General features: G+C 32.7%; 1 protein-coding gene across 1 annotated transcript in view; it reads left to right on the top strand.

Annotated features, from left to right (window-relative positions):
- Positions 1 to 22508, top strand: part of LOC145324747 (uncharacterized) — a 97118-nt gene that overhangs the window by 50134 nt on the left and 24476 nt on the right. Inside the window, exons 13-16 of the mRNA XM_080167357.1 lie at positions 6379 to 6495; positions 7697 to 7813; positions 10469 to 10562; positions 11684 to 11757. Coding sequence (XP_080023483.1) covers positions 6379 to 6495; positions 7697 to 7813; positions 10469 to 10562; positions 11684 to 11757 — 402 coding nt within the window. The remainder of the gene's footprint in view (positions 1 to 6378; positions 6496 to 7696; positions 7814 to 10468; positions 10563 to 11683; positions 11758 to 22508) is intronic.

Raw genomic sequence — 22508 nt, 5'->3', positions numbered from 1 at the left:
CTAGGATCTTTTAGGCATTACGCTTTTGTGAAAGGTTTTATCAGTGTTTTCTATGCTTAACTATCTATCTAAAAGTTTGATTATGATCCTAAAACAGTTGTTTTGTCATTGTCCATTTTATAAAAAAAACAAGGATGACAACATCCATAAAAGCGAAGTAGAGTGTCAGAACTGAATAATCAGAATATAAGTGTATAAGAGTCGAAGCAAAATTGTAAGTAAATTTGTTGAAAAACTTCTTGATACAGGATAATGTTTATGGGCATACTTACATTTTTAGGACTTGTTTATAGAGTTGCTTTGCGTATAATATTGTACTTTCTTGTCGCAGGAATCAGTATACCAAAAGTAAGAACAATCGGATAATTAGATCACAGAAAATTTGTTGTTAAAAAAGTAAAAAAAATTTAACTTTTTTAAAATGGACCTACGAACATTCTGGTAATGATTATAGAGTTGCAACGATTTCTTAGTCCTATCTAAAAACTACAGGAATCACAATGCAAAGTTTAAATTCTGACATACCTGAATTAATAAAAAAAAGCTATCCGGCTCGGATGGACGGACCGACCCTAATTATTTAAATGCTTCGCCTTTAAAAATACACCATTTAAGGCTAAATTCAGCCCCCAAAGTTAAGAAATTGTGGATAAAATTCAATTTTCTTTGAATAGAAAAGATTTCGTGGAACTGACACAAGGTTTAAATAAGGGTGATAGAATATAAGGACGTCCAAGCTGGGGGGATAAAAATTGGAAACTTAAATTTGGGCACCTCCAAGTTCATTTATTTGGGAGGAGAGGGTAATCTTTATATTATAGAAGCAAGGAAAAATTAAAAACCAAAAATTGGATGTCCCTAATAGAATAAACCTTTTGTTAAGTTTATATGCGGTCACACATTTAAATTATTAAGACTTTAAATATATATCCTGCACTATGCACAGGACATAAATCTGAAACAAAAGCTACATTTATATTGTGCATTTTTATGCTACTTATGCTTTGATTATTTTTAATTTTGTTTTTGTCCTGTGTTAACCACTTCATAATGTCAACTTTTGAAAAGTACTTTCACCAAACCTAGTTTTTGACCAGTGACCCCCTCCCCCTAACTTTTAAGTATTCTAACCTAACCTATATTCTTTTTACTTCAAAAAGTTTGTTTTTTAATCTATATGAAGTACGCCACCTGCTAAAATATGCAGGAATATCGCTCATAGATGAAGATGTGGTGCTATATCGATTAATTGATTTTTAGGTTTTCGTGATTTTTTCTATTCCCATTCAGGATTGACGGCTGAAATTATGAGGGATTGAATATGCTCATAATCCACATATTTCCATCAAGTTTCATTAAAATATTCTTATTAATTGCGGTGCTAGTTCGATTCCTAGATTCTTAAGTTTTCGTGATTTATAGTAAATTTTATGGATGTTGTCATCCTTGTTACATTGTTGTCTTCATTTTGGCAGCCTTTGTTTGGTTCTAAATTTGTAAAAACAGAGAGAGGATGGAGACAGATCTTTTTGTTTATTTGTTCTTATTTTATTATTTACAGTTGAGACCATTCTCTTATTCTCCTTACTCAAACAAACAAGATGAAAGGGGAATATTGTTTCATTTTAGATTTGAAAAATAATTGAATATAAAATTGGTGTTGCTTATTTGTTATCATTGCTGAGAAAGCTCAAAGTGTCATGTGTGACGTCATAAAAATACGTCTCTAAAGGAGGGATGAGAGGAGAAGTGGGAAAGTGGGATTTTTATGACGTCACAAATGACACTTTGAGCTTTCTCTCATTGTTACTCATTGGTGACTCTATAAAAAATGAATTTGTAACTCAATGTGAGTAAGTTCATAGAAAAATATTTGGATTAAATTGACTAAAGCAGTTTTTAAGATAAATAAAAGTGAAACACCTGTCATATTTAGACCAAGGTGTGGAGATTATACGAGTAAGCTAACACTCGAAATCTGATGTATAACTAAAATTTTCTCATTTATTTAAAATTATCTTACCCCCCCCCCCCCTTTCCCAAATTAATTTCCATTAGAGAATTGATGACTAAAAATCTTTTCTTTTAAAAAGCGAAGCTTTTCTATAATTAGGGTCGGTCCGTCCGTACGTACGTCACAGAGAGTTAGCTCTTTTCGTTTATTTAAACAGGTTAGAATTGTCCTATTGATTCCAAACTTTGCATGATGATTCCTGTAGTAGTTAGGTACAATTAAGAAAGCGTAGCAACTCTATATTCAATACCAGAATGTCCGTACGTCTATTTGAAACATGTCGATTTTTAACTTTTTTGACAACAAATTTTTGATAAAATTATCCGATTCTTCTGTTTTTTTGAAAACTGATTCCTATTACAACAAGGTACAATGTTATAAACAAAGCATCTCTATAAACAAGTCCCAAAAATGTAAGTATGTCCTTAAACAGTATCATCTATTTATGCAGTTTTGCAACAAATTTACTAAAAATATTGTTGGTACTGATGCGTCAATATTTTGCTAATTCAGTTCTGACAATCTGCAAGTGTTAATGTTCGTTTGTCCTTCCATTTCAGAGCTTCGCTTTTATGGATGTTGTCATCCTTGTTTTCAAATAGTTTACCAATGATTGTACCTTATTCCTACACTTGAAAAAAATAACAACAACAACAATATGCTTAGTTTTGCAAAGATGCCAACCACCCAGCAGCAGACAATTTAATCTGGCATGGCAGAAAACTTTGTAAAGACGTAATTGCTCCGCACTAATTAAAACTTTTAATCTTATAGTAAAACTTATACAACAACAATAAGGGGTCACAGCCGTCAATTTTCATGATGATTTGGCTGCACTTGCAGCAATAAATAGCAGCTGCAAAATAACACAAAAACGGTGAACCATTGGTGGCTCAATCACATATCCTGCTAATTTTTACAGATAAAAACGACTGCTAGTTAATAAAATACTAGGCTTATGTGAAATCATGCATTAAAAATTAAGCTCAATGCCGCGAGAATTGCTGCAGCTTGCTCAAATAATGTGGCAGATAAATACGGCTGCGACTGCCGCGCCTTAACAACAATCTTCATTTATTTAACATTATAAAACAAATAAAGAACATTAAATATTATTTGATTTACAGAAACTCGCTTTTCTTCTCTCTCCTCTCTTCCTTTCTCTCTTTCACTCTCTTTCTCCTCATTTTTTTTTCTCTCTCTCTCTATTTATCTATATCTTGCTCTCTCTCAATAGAAATCTCTTTCCTTACATAAGTTTTGTTATAATAATTGATAATATCAAACTTTTATAACTATTATTCTTCAAAATTATCAAATATTTTATTCTTTTCTCAAAATGATTATTTACATTTTAAATCAATTGAATTTACTAATTGAAAAGAAACTAGATGAAAGGGTTTCAAAAAGAACATATGTAATCCTATTATATAAAGTAGTAAGTTTTTCTTTTATCTTTGTTCTTCATTTTATGGAACCTTCATATAGGTCGTCAGATGATTATAGACTATTTTAATTGAAGATTTAAGTCCTTGGAAGGTTTTAGGCTATTTTCTCAATGCAAAACTCCTAGTCTATAATACAAAGTAGAACGATGTCTGTCCGTCTGTCTGTCCGTCTGAAGCTTAAGATCTCAGTAACCACTGAACCGATTGGGCTTTACTCTTCAGGAAATATACCTTCTGGTCCTGTGATGGTTTTAAGCTATTTTCTTGGGGGGTGGGACACCCCCAACCCCCCCAAAAATGAAAAATACCCCCCCCCCTCAAAAAAAATTTTTTTTTTACTTTTTCTTTTAGATTTAAAATATGAAAATTAGGTTGATCAAACCTCTTGGGGCAAAGCCCCTAGAGGCTAGGGGCGAAGCCGCTAGTGTTTTTAAAGGTAAACGAGGAATTGCTTCCGCGCGTGAATGCAACTATTTATTTTACAAAAATAAACTCGTTTGATAGGTTAGGTTAGGTTTCATTAGGTCTTTTATAGTTACGAGAGGTACGACTTATTTGAATAGATGTAATCCCGGGTGGGTAAAATGCTAATGGAACTTTTTAATGAACTTTAACCCCTTTTATTATTACTATTTGCCTTTTGTTACCCAAGTTTAGTTTAATTGTCAATTAAGAATGAAGAGTTATTGCAACTGCAATTGTTTATATAGCATCAAACAGATCTATACTATAGATGTATATACAGACAACTACCTTCCTTCCTTTTTCAAAGACCTCTTTCGTCTGCTTTTAAATTATTTTCTGCTACTTGGCTGTGTTAATATAAGCGACACCATTGATTGATTTTCAATGACCCAACAGAAAGGTTGCACAAGGCGGTTGCGATGGGGAGATACAGTTATGTAACACTTTCTCTCTCTAGTGTTTTACTCTAATTAGTATCATATTATTAAAAAAATATAAAACAATAGTTTATCTGAATCTGTTATCTAACGCGTAAGCAAACGTAAAATAATTCAGAGTTCTTTATAATAACCTAAAATTTGACTTTTATTTATTGTTGCGCTACTTTTAAAATAATACTTTTTCCTTGTAACAATTTAGTTATTTCTCGCATCGTATTATAAACAGCTCTCCTCGGATATAAAATGTACAATTAAAGATGAAAACCAGTTTTTTTTGCCCCGAGATGCCGATGGCACGGGATAAATAAAACTGGTTTTAATCTTATAATTGTACATTTATATATACGTAGAAAACTGGATATAATAATGGATATATGCTAGACATAATTTTTTTGTATGGATGAGAACCGGTTCTAATCCACCGGATATTAATCGGTTACGAGTGAATACAAGAAAACAAATACACACTTCTGAAATGATTGAATAGAGGATAATCCGCCAGATTAGTTGTCGGATATAATAAAGGGCTTGGCAGCCGCAGCTTTAATAGAATGTCTAAAAAATAAGATATGGCTTGGCTGTGTGTAAATTGTGATTTTGCGGCTGGCTTATCAGCAGCTCTGTGGCTGCATAACAAAATTTGGTTAAGAATCTTGAAAATACAATTAGTTTATTTCTGATTTTTTCTAATTTTCTTGGGATTGTGATGCGTCGGCAGGTAGTCCTGTTAGTAAGAAATAATAAACAGAGCTATTATTTACATAAAAACTATTCAATACAATTATTATTATTATTAAACCCTTTTGAACATTGTTTTTGTACAAAATTACATCAAACAAATTTCTCAAAGCTTATCAGCCAACGAAAGTTGTTTGCGATGTGCTTTGGTGAACCTATAAGCAATTCATGGACATAGATTTTCATCTGATTTATTTTGATAATGTGTACTTTATTTTTTTAATAGCGGCTTCGCCCCTAGCTTTTAGGGGCTTTGCCCCAAGAGGCAACTTAAAAAAAATAAGTACCTCTGGAGCTGCCACCACTAATTTCAAATAATTTTTAAAAATTGGAAGTGGGGTTTGGTGAATACTGGGATATCAATGAACATCTGAGAATAGTGGTGTTATGACCTTTTGACCGTTTGACCGCTTCCTGACCGATGTTATGACCGATTTTATGTCCTGCTTTTAATATGGACTTATATCATGTATATCGTGGCTTCTATTATTAATAAACTTCAGTGAGTAGTAATGTCATGACCGTTTGACAACTCCTTGACCGATTTTTGACCGATTTTCTATTTCCTACCTGAAATTTTGCCGTTTGTAAGCTGCCAGCCGCCGAACTTTAAAACAGCTATAGACCAACCAAATTTTTATGTAGTCTTTTATTGTGATCAGAAACAGATAAAAATATTAATTGGCGCCGCCAACCGCCGAAAATGACGGTTTTCGTTATTTGCCGTTTTTCGGCGATGGTCAGAAAAAGTATTTTTTTTGTTATAAAAAATAAAAGTTCCACCTAAAATTTAGTGATCCTAGCTTTAAAATTGGCCGCTCTACAGATGTTTTAATATTTAAAAGCGGCTAAGGAGCGGTCTGACTGCTATGACTAGAAAAAGTAATTTTCTCTAAATATGCACATGAACCACCAGAAAAAAAATTATGTTTCTAACTGTAACAGGAGCCGAGATAGGGGGGGGGGGCTCAAATTAGCCCCCCCCCCCGATCTTTTAAGGTTGGAATGGGGCCTGGGGCCCGATCTGTAAGGGTTAAAACCACCAAAGGACCAGTAGGTATATTCCCTGAAGAGTGAAGAGTAGAGCCCAATCGGTTCAGTGGTTACTAAGATCTTAAGGGACAGACGGACGGACAGACAGACATACATCGTTCTTCTTTGTACTTCCGTTACAAGAGCTAATTTGAGTGAATTTTACGTCGAACAATTTTATAATTCACTGACGTTATTAGCATAAAAGCACTATGGTTTAAATAGAATGTGTTTATTTCAGTGTATGATGTCCCTACAAGGATGTCCCCTTCCAGAGGCAGCAGAGATACTGGATATTCTCAACAGAATAGAGTTTGAGGCCTTATTCTACTCACATGACAAGCTGGCGGATTTACAGGTAACCTGGGATTTCCTGGAAGTTATTAGTTCGAGCTCCGGCCTAAACCAAATCCTAACTAAAGATTTTAAAAGTTATACTGTTATATTGTCAGACACCTATAGATTTTACTACGAGTAGCCGAATGCTTTAGCTTTTTAACAGGCCTAATCCATAACTATGTAAAGGTAGAAAGAACGTGTCCTAACTTTTGTGATTTTATACCCATTCGTGACGAGCTCCCAAAATTCAAAGTTTTTATTCACCGTGGTTCAAAAAAATAGATTCAAAAAGTAAGGTGTCAAATTAAAGATCCTACTATTTTTGTTTACAATGGCAATTTTCTTCTTTTTTTTGTTGCGTTTTAGAACCTTTAAACCAACTTATTCAAATTACTTCAAAAATAAAAGTTCTACAAAAAAAACCGATTGCATATCTTAATTCTATGGATCATTTTACAACTACTTCTTACTAAAAGTACCGACTAGCTATTTTTAAAAAAAATCAAATAGTTAGAACACGTTCTTTCAGTTAAAGTTTGTGCCTTTAAACCGCTCATGTAAATTTATGAAATCATGTTTTTAAAATATTCATACTGTATAACATAATTCTGTTACTTGTAAGAGATTTACGATGTTAATAATAATGATGTAGGCAGCCATTGTGTAAATCTTATCATCCAGTTATATGACTAAGCAAATCTTGCAGTATATACACTTAAAAACAGGGCTAAATATATATCATTCATAACAAATTTATTAAGCTAACAATAAATAGTCTATGAAAAATATACGGATATAAAATATCATGAAGTTAAGTTTTACAAAAGGCGAAAATCGTAATATATCAGAGACTTACACAATAATGAATTTGACATATTTATTTAAAGCGTACTATGTTTTCCATATCCCTTTATAAAAGTAAAAGGATGTTTGTTTGTCTCTCTATGTGTACTGAAGGATCTCGCTAGCCGCTAAACCTTAATAGTTCTCCTTTACAGCGAAGCTTCAGGAAAGTGTTATAACTATTTTGGGGAAATGTTTCCGAAACCCTTCTTTGAGAAATCTTCCCAAGACAAAAAGCTCCCGTTTCATCTTCTCCGAACTGCCTCTAAGGGCGAAGCCTATATTATTTTAATGAACATGAGCTAAATAATTATTCCTTAAGTTAAAGATTTAGTAATTGAAATTTGAGTAGCTGAAATTTTAATTTTCTGTTTTAGGGTGGAATGCCATGGAACAAGTGCCTTGCTGAAATGTGGCAGAAAGAGAAACATGTGACAGCCACTCCAGACAGTAATACTAGAGTTGTCAGAATTACTAAACAGAATGAACCATTAGTAAGTAATACACTAGATAGTAATACTAGAGTTGTCAGAATTACTAAACAAAATGAACCATTAGTATGAACTTTTTCTTAAATTATTTGAGGATAGCCGTAGATATTTTTGTTTTTCATTAAAATAAATCTATATGAGAATTCTGAATGAATTATTAATACATAATCAGAGACTATAATAATATACAATCATTAAGATTAAACATTAGTGTCTTTTTGGGACACAAAATGTAAAATATATTTGAAGGATGACAACATCCATAGCAAGCGAAGCACAAAAAATCATGGATGGATAGATGAAGCAGTTGTTTAGTGGTAATCCTTATACTAAAGTAACAGGATGTCTGTTTGTGTGTTTGTACCGAAGGATCTCGCTAACCGCTGAACCGATCGGGTTCTTTTAACATGGTTGCTTCTCATAGGTCCCGGGAAGGTTTATAACTATTTTGGCGGAGGGAACGACCATCCTCCCAAGAGAAATCACAAAAAATTGAAAATTTTAAAAATATTCTTAGAGATTTCAATGCAACATAGACATTAACACTAGATATTTGAAAAAAAGTGCCACTATAGGCCTCTAGGGGGCGTAATCGCTAGTCGACTATTAGCAAAGTGGTCATTACTGCCATAATATTTACATAACGTTTTGACTGCATACTTTTCATTTATTTTATAGTTTATATAAATTCGAATAAATCTTTGAGTTATAAAATGGATTTTATTTTCAAAGAAAGAAAAAATACACAAAAGATCACCTACGTAAATCTGTTTTAACTAAAAAATGCTCGAATATTTTAGATAGTATACTTGGCTTCAGTATCTAATCAAACTTTTCTTTTTTTTTTACAAAGAAATGAAAACAAGGATGACAACATCCATAAAAGCGAAGCTCTGAAACGGTGTGACAAAAGGGCATTAACACTTTTAGAATGTCAGAACTTTGCTCATAATATTGTACTTTGTTGACCCAGGAATCAGTATACCAAAAATCAGATCAATCATATAATTAGATCATATAAAGATTTGTTGTTAAAGAGTGAAACATGTCAACATGTTTAAAATGGACGTAAGGACATTCTGGTAACAATTTTAGAGTTGCTACGCATACTAAATTGTACCTTTCTACTACAGGAATCATCATGCAAAATTTAAAATCGATAAGACAATTCTAACGTGCCTAAAATAACGAAAAAAGCTATCCGTCACGGACGTACGGACCGACCCTAATTATAAAAAAGCTTCGCTTTTAAAAATTATCAACCAATATAAAAAAATTTAACTTTAGGCAAAAATTTAACAAATTAAAAAATCGGAAATAGATTCTTTTCCCTAAATGGGCTGGAAGACAAACTAATCCGTTCAATTTAAAATTTTGTTTATATTTTATTCTAAATTTTTTAACGATATAATTTCTGAAACATAGCTTTATGAAGCTGTTCATTAAGGTTTTTACAATTTTCTTTGTGGATGATTATTTTAATTGTTGTTAGCCTATCACTGAATCCCTACTACCATAAAAAGTAAAATTTGCATTTCCAAAACTTGTACTTTGTTAAAAACTCTTGAAATTTTTTATTCAGAACGAATCTTTAGAATTTTTAAATGAAAAAGAAAGATTATTATCTATGTAAGTAAAATTAAGTTTGAATACATAAGCGTTAAGCTATAAAAATTGGAAAGAATTTTAATGAATATAATAGATTTGAAATCTGCATAAAATTTTAAGGAATTTTTATAAAATTCGTTTTTTGTATAATTCTTTATCTATAAGCGCAAATACAAATTAAGTTAAATAATTTTGACATTTGTGATTGGTGGATTAAAAACTATCTGCGCCCTGATTGGAGAAGCTTAAGTGACGTACATCATTCAACCAATTAGAGCGCAGGTAGTTTCCAATCCACCTATCCTATTGGTCAAAATTTATTAACTTAAATTGGATTTGCGCTTTTAAATAATGAATTATATAAAAAACGAATTTTATAAAAAAAATCCTTAAAATTTTATGCAGATTTCAGATCTATTCTAAGTACATACTTAAAACATAATTAAACAAGGATGACAACATCCATAAAAGAGAAGCAAAGAAACGGTAGGACAAACGGACATTAACACTTGTATAGTGTCAAAACTTCTAACATGCCTAAAATAAGGAAAAAAGCTATCCGTAATGGACTGATCTAGAAAATCATTTATAAATAGTCAAATGTACAAATACGAGCGAACAGTTTAGCATTGACTTTTTTTTTTTTTTTTCGCTTTTGAGTGACCTTCTTGCAAGTTACCTTTGAAGAAATGGTGGTGGGAAACGCATACCTGCCAAAAAACCACCTTGGACTAATACTAAACTTGTACAAAAATCGTTGAACGCTTTGTCCAACTGTTTACGAGATCTTTCTAAACTAAAGACTGACAAACATCCTGATTATTATAATATGAGAATGCACAAACAGAGAAATTAATTTTTAATTTAGTCCAACAAATAGTTAATAAGCTTTGCTACTCTCATAAAATAGCCTAAAACCAACCGAAGGCTTAAAAAGGATAGCTTAAAACCATCCCAGGACATATATTAGGCTTCTTTAAAATGGAGAACTTGATCGATTCCGTAACCTTACTACAATATAAAATTTTATAATCATTGATGTTTTTTTAGGGCGCCACTGTTCGTAATGAGGGGGAGAAAGTGGTGATCGGAAGAGTGGTGAAGGGGGGCGCAGCCGAGAGAAGTGGAAATTTACATCCCGGAGGTAATTACTCTTTAGATATGGTTGCGTCACAGGGATCTAAAGGGATGAGACAATGGCCAATAAATTGATGTACATCCTCATTGATGATTCACAAAATTACCCCTTCTAAAGATTACAATTAGTGGTCGGTTTTAAAACACTAAATGAAACAACCAATCAAATTCAATAAAAGTCCCAAATGTTGCTAAGACAACGAATAAGAAAACGTTGTTTTAAGACTTTGGGGACTAGTGTAATAAACAGCCCAATGCCCCCTCCCTACCTGGTTACGTCAAGTCATACTCACAACAACTTCACGTACTAGAATTCGAAAATTAATTAGTCTTCTATAAAATTAACAGGATGTCTATCTGTCCGTACGTATGCCTATGGCACCCCTAAAACTTTTGTTGGTAATCGTGGTAATAATTAGCTTGGTTATATAATGCTAAAACTGTGTTAATTGATAGCCAACTCTTGAATATGTGCAAACCATTTAATTGGACATTTAGGAATATTAAAAGTTTATGGTTATAAAAAAAGATTAATTCAGACAATTTCCTCTAGACTTAAAATGGACCATAAATAAACCTTTGAAAAAGTATTTCTTAAATTAGGTTAGGTTAGATTAACTTAGGATCCCTTCAGGCAGGGGCGTCCAAGCTTTTTTATTTGGGGGGGGGGGGTAACATTTTTTCAAGGGGTGGCTAATTTGTCTTTGGGGGGGGGGGGATAAAATGGAAAAAATTTTGTGTGGGGTAATCACCACTTTAAACCCCCCCTTCCACCTTGGACGTCTTTGCCTTCAGGGGCTGAAATTAAAAAACTAAAGTTAAAAGTAAGAGATGGGTGGGGGATAATGAGTCAACTGATTATTTCAATAAAATTTTTTTTAAAAATCTGATCTGTTACCGAACACTCAAGGTTTTTATGGAATAAGACAATAAATGATAAATCAGTAACAAAGAAACAAAATTATCCCTTCTGTAGATTGAAATTAAGGATAAATGTTGGGAAACTTTGACCAAAGAATAAAAGATTGTGTTTATAAAACTTTAGAGCCAGTGTATTGTATAGCCCATTGGTCTCCAAACCACTCATATGCTGATTTCTTTCGCTATTTAAAATTATTATTAATTTAGATGAAGTATTGGAGGTGAATGGATTGCGTCTGAAGGGCAAATCTGTCCATGATATTTGTGCCACACTGTGTCAGGTAAATTTGTGAAGGGAAAATCTGTCCATGATATTTGCGCCACACTGTGCCAAGTAAATTTGTGAAGGGAAAATCTGTTCATGATATTTGTGCCACACTGTGCCAAGTAAATTTGTGAAGGGAAAATCTATCCATGATATTTGCGGCTCTCTGTGCCAGGTAAATTTGTGAAGGGAAAATATGTCCATGATATTTGCACCAAACTGTGCCAGGTAAATTTATGAAGGTAAAATCTGTCCATGATATTTGTGCCACACTATGCCAGGTAAATTTGTGAAGGGAAAATCTGTCCATGATATTTGCGCCAAACTGTGCCAGTTAAATTCAATCTGTCAATGATATTTGTGCCACACTCTGCCAGGTAAATTTATGAAGGGAAAATCTGTTTATGATATTTGCGCCACACTGTGCCAGGTAAATTTGTGAAGGGAAAATCTGTCCCTGATATTTGCGCCACACTGTGTCAGGTAAATTTATGTACAAATTGTTTAACCCATTAGTGCCGAGCGCCACTTTTATGGGCCGATTGAGCTGAAAGTTTCGGGGAAGCTTTATAATTTGTATTTTTTTGTTTTGCTCTAGTGGCGTGCACAGGAAAGTTGCAAAAAAACCCGGTTTGGCTCGGCCATAAATACCAACCAGGCATTATTACCCGTTTTGGGTGGTTTTCGCCGGCGTTAAAACCCGGTTTTGCTGTAAAAACCCGGTTATTTCGACCAAAAATCGAAAAATGTAATTTTTGAACGCCAAAAGTGAGATGAACACTTTTTAGAACTTTGATACGATCCGAAATTGAAAACTACACAACCTCATGTAATCTATAGAGCTACAAGTATAATACGAAGCGATTTATTTCAAATTTAGTGTTTCGGCTATAGGTGCCGCCGTTTTCGGGTAAAAAAACCCGTTGCTCGAAGTTTTAAAAGACACACACTACAAAAAAAGAACATATAAAATTTGGCTGTTACATATCAGAAAACGAGCATAAAACCATTGGGTGACACCTATAGAGATTACTAGGGTTATTAGGGTGGCTCAAACCCTTACTAATGATGTAAACTGTTATTTTTATTGGTTGAAAAGTTAAAACCGGGTAATAAAAACCGAAACCGAGCCGGGTTTTAAAACTGTTGGGTATTTATGGCCAAGCCGAACCGGGTCATAATAGGGCGTAAAAAAACGATAAAAAAATCATATAAAAAATAATAATTTGAATAAAACGAATTCACAAATAGATGTACTTGTCAATAAACATTAGATTTCACGAAAAAAATCAGCGACTTTACTATAAAAACAAAAAAGTTAGAAGGGGTATTTTGAATTTTCAAATTTTGTTGACCTATACCTGCAAACGGAAGTAAGCTAAACTGCCTGCTCCAGGGGGAAATGAAAGCCAGGGTAGTAGAGGGGGGATTCATACTGAGAATGATGCAATTATGAAGCCGGAAACCGGTTTTTTTTCATTTTTCGGAACCGGGTTTTAATGCCCGGTTCGGCACTAATGGGTTAATCAAATGTTCTTGGATTTTGATTTGTCTGCTTCGTGATTTAAGTGGACCTTGGGCTGTTTATTACACTGGTCTCAATTTTTTTCTATTGGTGTCTTCTTATTTGCTAGCCTAAAAACTTTGGGGACTTAAATTGAAGTTTGATTAGTTTGTTTATCAATTTGAGAACAGAAACGTTTTAACCACTAATTTTAATCCATAGAAGGAGTTATTTTGCATATCATAATTGCAAAAGGCACAGTAGCAAATAAGTAAGTATAAGGTGTATAATGATTTAAGTCAAACAAATGAGAATGGTCAATTTGTTCTGTTGTAACAATGGGTTGATGATTTGATAATGCAAAATTGTAAAATTTGCGAACCAAAAGGGAAAATATTGGCAATTTAAATTATCATATCCTGAATTCAATTTATTTGCCTGAGATGAAAAGATTATTTAATGAAGGATAAGATTTTGTATAATGGTTCAATATTGGAATATTAAATTGGAAAAATTCAAAATCTATCAGACTTTCAGACATATGAAAATCAGCCAAAATTTTGCCTATCAATCAGGAACATTTTTTCGGATAATTCTATGAAAAGAAACTTAGTTTTTCCTTTTATATTGATTTAGCTAAAGTTTAGTTATGCTATGAGCAATGCAGTAACAAGAAAGAAACTTACCATATTTTTAAAATTTTGTTTATAGTTTAATAATTATAACGCTTCTGCTTTTCTCTCGGTTTAATAATTATTCTCGTTTTCATTTGAAACCGATTAAAGTCATGTAGATTAGAACCGGTCCTCAATCCATACAAAAAAAAACTATGTCAAGCATCGTATTATATCCAGTTTTCTACGAATATAAAATTTTATTTGCAAGAAATAACTATTATTAACTAAACCATGCATGAAAATTCAATTTTATTGGAATATATATGGTATTATATTGTTGTCTTGGCTGGCATTACAGGGCAATATAAGAAAGTTGGGATATAGTCATTTTCATGGCAAACGCCTCTTAAAGGGCATTGTGTCGTATTTTCACACTAGTTTTTATAGGTTAGGTTAGGTTAAGCTGGGTTTTGTGATTGCCCTGCAGGGTTAGGTAATTGTCCCTGTATTGTTAGAGCCCCCCCCCCCGCCACGAAAGAGACTTTACTCGAAAGTTGTCATAAATCCATGTCACTTGTTATATTAAAATTATAATTTTCAACTTTGTGACATTAAGGAAAAGTGGTAATAGCTGACGTATTATCGACTCGATCTTAATCTAATAAGTATAGCCTCATGTCAAAATAATAACAGAATAAACAAGGATGACAACATTCATAGCAAAGCACTGAAACGGTAGGACAAACGGACATTAACACTTGTATAGTGTCAGAACTGAATAATCAGAATATAAAAGTATAAGAGTCGAAGCAAAAATGTTAATTTGTTGGAAAACTGCTTGATACAGAATAATGTTTGTGGACATACATACATTTTTAGGACTTGATCTAGGAATCAGTAATCAAAAATAAAAATAAAAATGTTTAAAATGGACGTTCGGACATTATAGTAACGATTATAGAGTTGCTACTCTCTCTAAATGTTACCTAACTACTACATGAATCACCATGAAACATTTGGAATCGATCGGACAATTCTAACCTGTTTAAATTAACGAAAAGAGCTATCTGTCCGTGACGCACGGACGTACGGACCTACCCTAAATAGAAAAAAGCTTCGCTTTTTAAAATGTCATGATGACCTAGTAAACATGAGGAGAGACAGCGTAAAGTGGCACCAAAAAAATGACGTCATAAAATAAAGTTTACCAATGAGATGCCAGTACACACTGTAATTGACCAATTTATACTTGCCTCTCATTGGTTATTTTATTGTATGACGTAATTTTTTTGGTGCCACTTCACGCTGTCTCACATAAGAATTATTGCAATTGTTACTTGTTAAAGTCTTTTGCTACAATATATGTCCCAATACACGTCAATCCTACACACATTGACGATCAATCGTAAATTGTAGGTAAGCTTCACTGCTTAAAATGCACGAGTATTTCTTTTTTTATTGAATTTATACAGTAAACCTGCATGCCCTTAGGAATAATGTTAGAGTTGGGCCGGATATCCCGCCTTTTTAATATCCGACCGGATACCGGATATTGACATTGAAACTATCCGGATACCGGATCTCCGGCTGATTTATAATGTTGAATATCCGGCATTATATATCAGCCGGATATTTGGTATCTGGCCCAAAAAGTATCCGGCTCAACACTAAATAATGTAATGAAGGGAGGAGGGGGTAGGGCATCTTAAGAAAAATTGATCGTATAAGTGCAGTCATAATAGAACAAAGCAAATAATTTTGTCCAAATCTTCTGGTGTTTTCCCTTAAAGTGTCCAGTTAAGCACAGTACTCATTGACTTTTTTTTTTAAATTGTCTGTTTTTTTTTGTTTGTTAGTTACTTTAGATAAACTAGGTTATATTTTAGTTTGGGTAGCCCCGCAGATGTAGAGCTCCTGTAGGGGTTATGCATTGTAAAAATAGCACTCCCCCAAATCAAAATAAGGGATGGGCGAGATTTAAGGGATCTACGATCACTGGGAAATCACCAGTGTCTTCGTTTCCAAATAGTTGTAGTCTAACATGCTAGATCATTTTTATTTCAGGAACAATAGACAACAAAGTAGTATCTCTTTCTCTGACTAGCTGTAATGCAATTATTTAGCTTCACTCAACTTCACCTTTTTTGTGGGGAGGGGATTGGGTCGATTTTTTCTTAAGTGTCTTACTCTAAGGAAAATAGCTTTAAGATATTAATGTGACCAGTAGGGACAATCAGCAGGACCTAAAAGCCTCAGCAGTTTGCTAGATTTTAAAGTACAGTTAAACATATAGTCAAAAATCTTTATTCTTTGTATATGTTGGAATTGTAGCCAATTTTAATAATACTTAAATTGATGAAACTAAAATCTGGGAAAATAATAACTAGTCTCTTCTTTATTGCTTCAAACTTATCCTTACAAGTTAAAAACATTAAAACAGTTGAAGATTTAATTAAGAACCGAGGATGGTACAAAAAAATCATGGAAAGAACAAACGAACGAACAAAGTAAATTATAGAGAAGATATTCAATTGCCAATGATAAAGAAAAGAAAGATAGATAAACATACCAAAACTGAAATAAAATCACGAAATCCTAAAAAATAGATTTCATGTCTTTTAAGGCATGACGGACTGACAGACGGATAAAACAATTTATAGACTTAATACAGACATGTCATAGGAATTTTAAATAGTCTAAATTCAATAGCTACCAAGAAAATCACAATTCCCCCCAAAGCGTTACGGACTGACTGACGGACAGACAAAGTGAATTATAGATCAATTAATATTCAAATGCATGGAAAAAAAACTTTCAAACAATGCATTTAGTGGAATCTAAAATTCTATGATTTCTCACTTTTAAAAACTTAATTTCTAGATTAGCTGAAAGGAATTATAAAGAAAAATGCATTTAATCTTTTTTTATCAAAAAGCCCCGAGGTTTTGATAAAGCTGCAGAAAAAAAGTATTATCAATAACCATACACTCTTCTTGACCCCCTTCATGCAAAATTTTTGGGAAAGTTAGGGATGTTTAACCCTGGATCTAAAGGATAAAACAATGAACCTGATATAAATGTACACCCCAAATTGTGGCAAACAAAATAAACCCTTAGGTTGTTTGAGTTTATTGATGAAAAAGTGAATATTTTGCAAGTTTTATAGTCCAATTGAAATGTGTTAAAAAAAACTTCCAAAGTTTTTAAGTCAACAAATGTAAGAACGTATCTAGAGCATTTTCATAACTAAATTATTATGTAAGGTTGATACATTATTTCAAATTTTTGTTGGGGGAGGGTTAAATGTTACCATGTTACTCGTATATTAGAGGATGTTACCAGAGTATTTGATGCAGAATTTATAATTTGTAAACTGCAACATGTTGCTGCTTTTTTTTACATTTATTGCAGTATGTACAGTTGAAAATAGAATGTCTTTTATTAAAGGTATTTTAACATGAATATTTCTCCTTTCTAAGCTTATGAAGCTTTTCTATAATTAGGGTCCGTCCGTCCGTCTGGAACGGGTAGCTTTTTTCGATACGATTTAGAAAGCGTAGCAACTCTATAGTCGTTACCAGAATGTCCGTACGTCCATTTAAAACATGTTGATTTTTAGCTTTTTCAACCACAATTTTTTATGTGATATAATTATCCTATTCATCTTATTTTTGGAATACTGACTAGACTATAAAAGTTGGAAAGATTTTTAATCAATATAATAGATTTGAAATCTGCATAAAATTTTAAGGATTTTTTATAAAATTCGTTTTTTATATAATTCTTTATTTAAAGGCGCAAATACGATTTAAGTTAATAAATTTTGACCAATAGGATAGCTGGAATGGAAACTACCTACGCTCTAATTGGTTGAATGATGTACGTCACTTAAGCTTCTCCAATCAGAGCGCAGATAGTTTTCAATCCACCAATCACAGATCTTAAAATTATTTAACTTAATTTGTATTTGCGCCTTTAAATAAAGAATTATATGAAAAACGAATTTTATAAAAAATCCTTAAAATTTTATGCAGATTTCAAATCTATTATATTGATTAAAAATCTTTCCAACTTTTATAGTCTAATACTGACTCCTATTATCAACAAGGTACAATGTAAAAAGCGAAGCATTTTATAATTAAGTTCTAAAAATTGAATGTGTCCATAAACAATATCCTGCATTGAAACAATTGTACTTCCAATTTTGTTTAGATTTATTCATTTATATTCTCCTTTTTTCAATTCTGACACTCCACTCTTGTTAAAGCTCGTTTGTTTACCGTTTCAGTGCTTTGCTTTTATGGATGTTGTCATCATTGTTTTTCAATAAATAATTCAAAATATGGGTATACCTATAAGTGGAATAACTTTTGAGTATTTAGGATAGGTATATCCATTTTTTTTTCGGGGAAGGTATACTCACGCAGCTCTTACTAAATAAATTTAAAAATAAATGGATAGGTTTCGTGTTTTTTTAGAACAAGTAGGAACTAATGGTTAGTATTAATAACGACTTTTGACCCCCCCCCCCCCCCCCCGAAAAAATTAATTTTGCTTTATTTTGCTTGATGGCTATGACTTATTCATTTTTACCGAAATTTTCGGCATCCAAATAATATCAAAAATAACAAAAAAATCATCAACCCAACATGTTTATTTTCAACTTTAAATTTTTGCTTCGACCCAATAAAAAAGAAACATTTTGCAGTTATGTTTATTTTATTCAATCCTGTCTTCTAAAATGAAAATATACTTTTACATTATTGTACTTTTCATAAAATTATACGAAAACCAGAATTATGATTTGCTAACCACATATTTTGGTTTAGGTTGTCCAATATCATTATTTATTTTGGGTCAAATTAACACTTTAGAAGTCATAAATTTGAGAAGAATTCAGTAAAAAATCTCTGAAAGGTCTGAACTAATTGATATGTGCTTTAGGAAAGGCATTATACGAGTCTTTTGTGGTTTAGACTATTTTCTAAGAAGTAATGACTATATCCTTTTCTAGAACTGTACTACCCCATCCAACCATACCCCCCCCCCCCAAAAAAAAAAAAGTTCCATTTAGTCAGTTATATTAGCTCCTCTCACTTATAACAATTACCTAGCGGCTAGTAGCGCAGCCACTATCAGTTTAAATAACAGAGATAGAGAGGTTAGTTGAGCTAGACTGGGCAGAGAAAATTAATCTTTCACTTTGTTCTTTTGTGGTCTGGTGCAATAAATCTAGTTTGTCAGGGATTTATGGTCACCAACCATGGGCGTCAACATGGGGAGGTTTTTTTGAAGGGGGTTTTGCTTCCCTCCCATCCACTTGAAGTATTTTTTTTAGAGTACATTATTTTTCAAACTATTTTGTAGCTATCATATTACCATCATTGCAGACAAAAGGTTTTATATAGTTTGGGAAGCTAGGATTTAGAGAATTTTTATTTTAAATTAGTTGAGTTGCAACGCCTACTTTGATTTTTATTAAAACAACAGAAAAAAAAGCAACTTGGTAAAGCTGCGCCTACATATTCTTACTATACCAGTATACATACACATTTTAAATATATCTATTTGATTTATATACTATGAAATATATTATTTTTTATCTTTCATATTTTTATCATACAGCTTATTTATTTTCACTTGCCTTTTTAAAGATGGGGTTTTTCGTTACTCCCTTCAATTAAATGCTGTTTTTTTTTCTTAGAAATTATTAAAATTTAGAGCCTTATTAGTTAAATTTGAGTAACAGCTAGGCCGATAAGCACTGCATTTTTTTAAAGTTCCAATTTCAAAATGTATTCATTCTATAAGCCAAATCAATGATAGTAGCTTAGCTACTCTAAACATCTACCAACAAACAACAACAAATAACTTTCCTGCTATGTAACACTTTCTCAAAAAAAATATTTTGGAACTTAGTTGACCTTATTTTACTACAAATATAAATATATGTATCTGCAATCGATCTATTCTTGTATTAATATTTTATATGTGCAGTATTTTCAATGTATAGACTATATTATAGTAAAACATTTCACCTGTGAAATATTTGTCAACTTCCATCAGTTTTCCTCAATATATATTGGAACATTTAATTTTTGCTATGGACGCAATTTTACGGATTTTATTCTATTTAAGTTTGAAATTGTATAGGTAAAATGTTGGGGTAGGTTAGGTTAGGTTAGGTTAGGTTAGGTTGGGTTAGGTGATTGCCTCACAGGATTAGGCAATTGGCCCCGCAAGGTAAGACTAAGAGCCCACCGCAGGGGCGAGAAATAGGGGAAAGTCTACTGTGAAAATACGACGAAACGCCCTTTAAGAGGCGTTGCCACGAGAGGGAATATACCCAAATGTTGTTTATGCATAGACAAAATCAATCCATTTCATTTTGCTTAAAAGCTTTTCCTTTAATTTAAAAATAGACATATTATATTAATAGAGTACATTCTAATCTGGTGTAAACTCCAAGTAATGATCAATCAATTATCCTTTATCCTATTACTTAAAGTATTAAGCTTTTTTTGTCTGTAGCGAAGGATCCCACTAACAACTGAACCGATATGGTTCTCCTTTATTGTGTAGCTTTTAATAGGTCAAGGGAACGTTTTTAACTACTTAGGGCTAATGCATCTCAACCCTCCAAATAAAAAATGAACTGTTCCCCCTAAAATTAATTTTTGTTCTTTTTAAATCTTAAAATGAAAATAGGTGGCTAGTCAACTCCCCCACTAACCTGCAACCCCCCCCCCCCCCGCCATAAGTACCCAATAATATTCCAGGGACTTAGCCGCTAGTTTGAGATATAGTTATTATTTGAACAATAAGAAAGTCCCCTAGAAATATTTTTCTTTGTAAATGAAAGTGAATTATATGATCTATAAACAGATCTATAGTACAGATGTGTATACAGACGACTACCTTCCTTCATTTTTTAAAGACCTCTTTTGTCTGCTTCTAAATTATTTTCTGCTACTTGGCTGTGTTAATATAAGCAACACCATTGGTTGATTTTCAATGACCCAATAAAAAGGTTACACAGGCGGTTGCGATGGGGAGATACGGTATGTAACCCTTTTTCCCTCTAGTGTGCTCTAATGGAGGAATGAGAAACTGTCCCAATTTTGTATAACTTTAGCGGAACAAGTTCCAATTACGTCATATTTTTCTTTCCCGAAAAAGGGAGGGGGGGAAGAAAATCTCTTCAAAAGAGATGGGGAAAACCCCCTTTTCTCCCATCTCTTTTTTCTTCCCCCCTTCCCTTTTTTTTCTTTCCCCCTTCTCTTTTTCGGGAAAGAAAAATATGACGTAATTGGAACTTGTTCCGCTAAAGTTATACAAAATTGGGACAGTTTCTCATTCCTCGCTCTAATGATCTATATAGAATGGTTTGAAGAAAAAAATTGTTTACTTCTCTTAAAAAAAATTTTTTTTCTTAAATTTAAGGTTTCTACATAATTAGTATTCTTCCATTTAAAGTTAAATTCTATTTCTAAAAATTCATAAAATTAATTAGTTAGTTTGAACATCCACAAAAGGAGCCTAATTATCAAAAGGTTTTGATGATTTTTTTCTTCTCATTTTTCTACATTTATTTTTAAATTATGTAAAATTATAATTTGAAATATGAATAAGGGTAGCGAAGCTCAAAAATTATGGATGAACATCCAGAATGAACTATAGAGTATTTAAATACAAAATAAAAATTTTAATAAAAACCTTTGAATTTATTTAATCCTTGAAAATTTTAGACTTCTATCTTTAATAGGAATCGAGAAAATCATGAAAACTTAAAAATCTAGGAATAGATCTAGCACCCCAATTAATTGACATATCTTAATGAAACTTTTTGAAAATATAAAGAATGTTAACTTATTTAATCCCAAAAAAATTTCAGCTATCAATCTTTTATAGGAGCCAAGTAAATTACGTTTCCCCCAAAACGTTTCAGACATGCAGACATACAGACTGACATTTCAAATTATAGAGTAGCTTCGCTACTAAAAAGATTTCAATCTTTGGATGTGTCATTGCAGTAAGTAGTTTTTTTCTTGTTTTATGCAATCTGAAAAATAATGAATTAAACTTCATGTAAAAACTTTGTGTCGTTGTTTTATTAACACAAGTGATTGCCATAGACCTAATATAGTTAAAATAACCATTAATCTATAATACAAAGTAGAACGATGTCTGTCTGTTTGTGTGTGTGTTTGTGTGTGTGTTTGTTTGTCTGTTTGTTTGTAGCGAAGGATCTCGCTAACCGCTGAACCGATCGGGTTCTCCTTTACAGGGTAGCTTTTCATAGGTCCCGGGAAGGTTTACAACTATTTTCTCGGTGGGTGGGACACCCCAAACCCCCCAAAAATGAAAAATTCCCACCTCAAAAAAAAAAAAAATTTTCTTTTTTATTTTAAATCTAAAATACGAAAAATTGGTTCGATCAAACCTCTTGGAGCAAAGCCCCTAGAGGCTAGGGGCGAAGCCGCTAGTACTTATACTAAAGTAACAAGATGTTTGTGTGTCTGTGTGTTTGTTTGTACCGAAGGATCTCGCTATTTGCTGAACCGATTGGGTTCTCCTAACCAGAGTAGCTTCTCATAGGTCCCGGGAAGGTTTATAACTATTTTCTTGGGGGCTGGTACACCCCTA

The sequence above is a fragment of the Acartia tonsa genome, chromosome 1, assembly GCF_053477335.1.
Source record: "Acartia tonsa isolate MP-2025a chromosome 1, ASM5347733v1, whole genome shotgun sequence".
Classification (NCBI taxonomy): Eukaryota; Metazoa; Arthropoda; class Copepoda; order Calanoida; family Acartiidae; genus Acartia; species Acartia tonsa.
The sequence above is the reverse complement of the archived record's forward strand: the minus strand, read 5'-3'. Positions and strand labels throughout refer to the sequence as shown.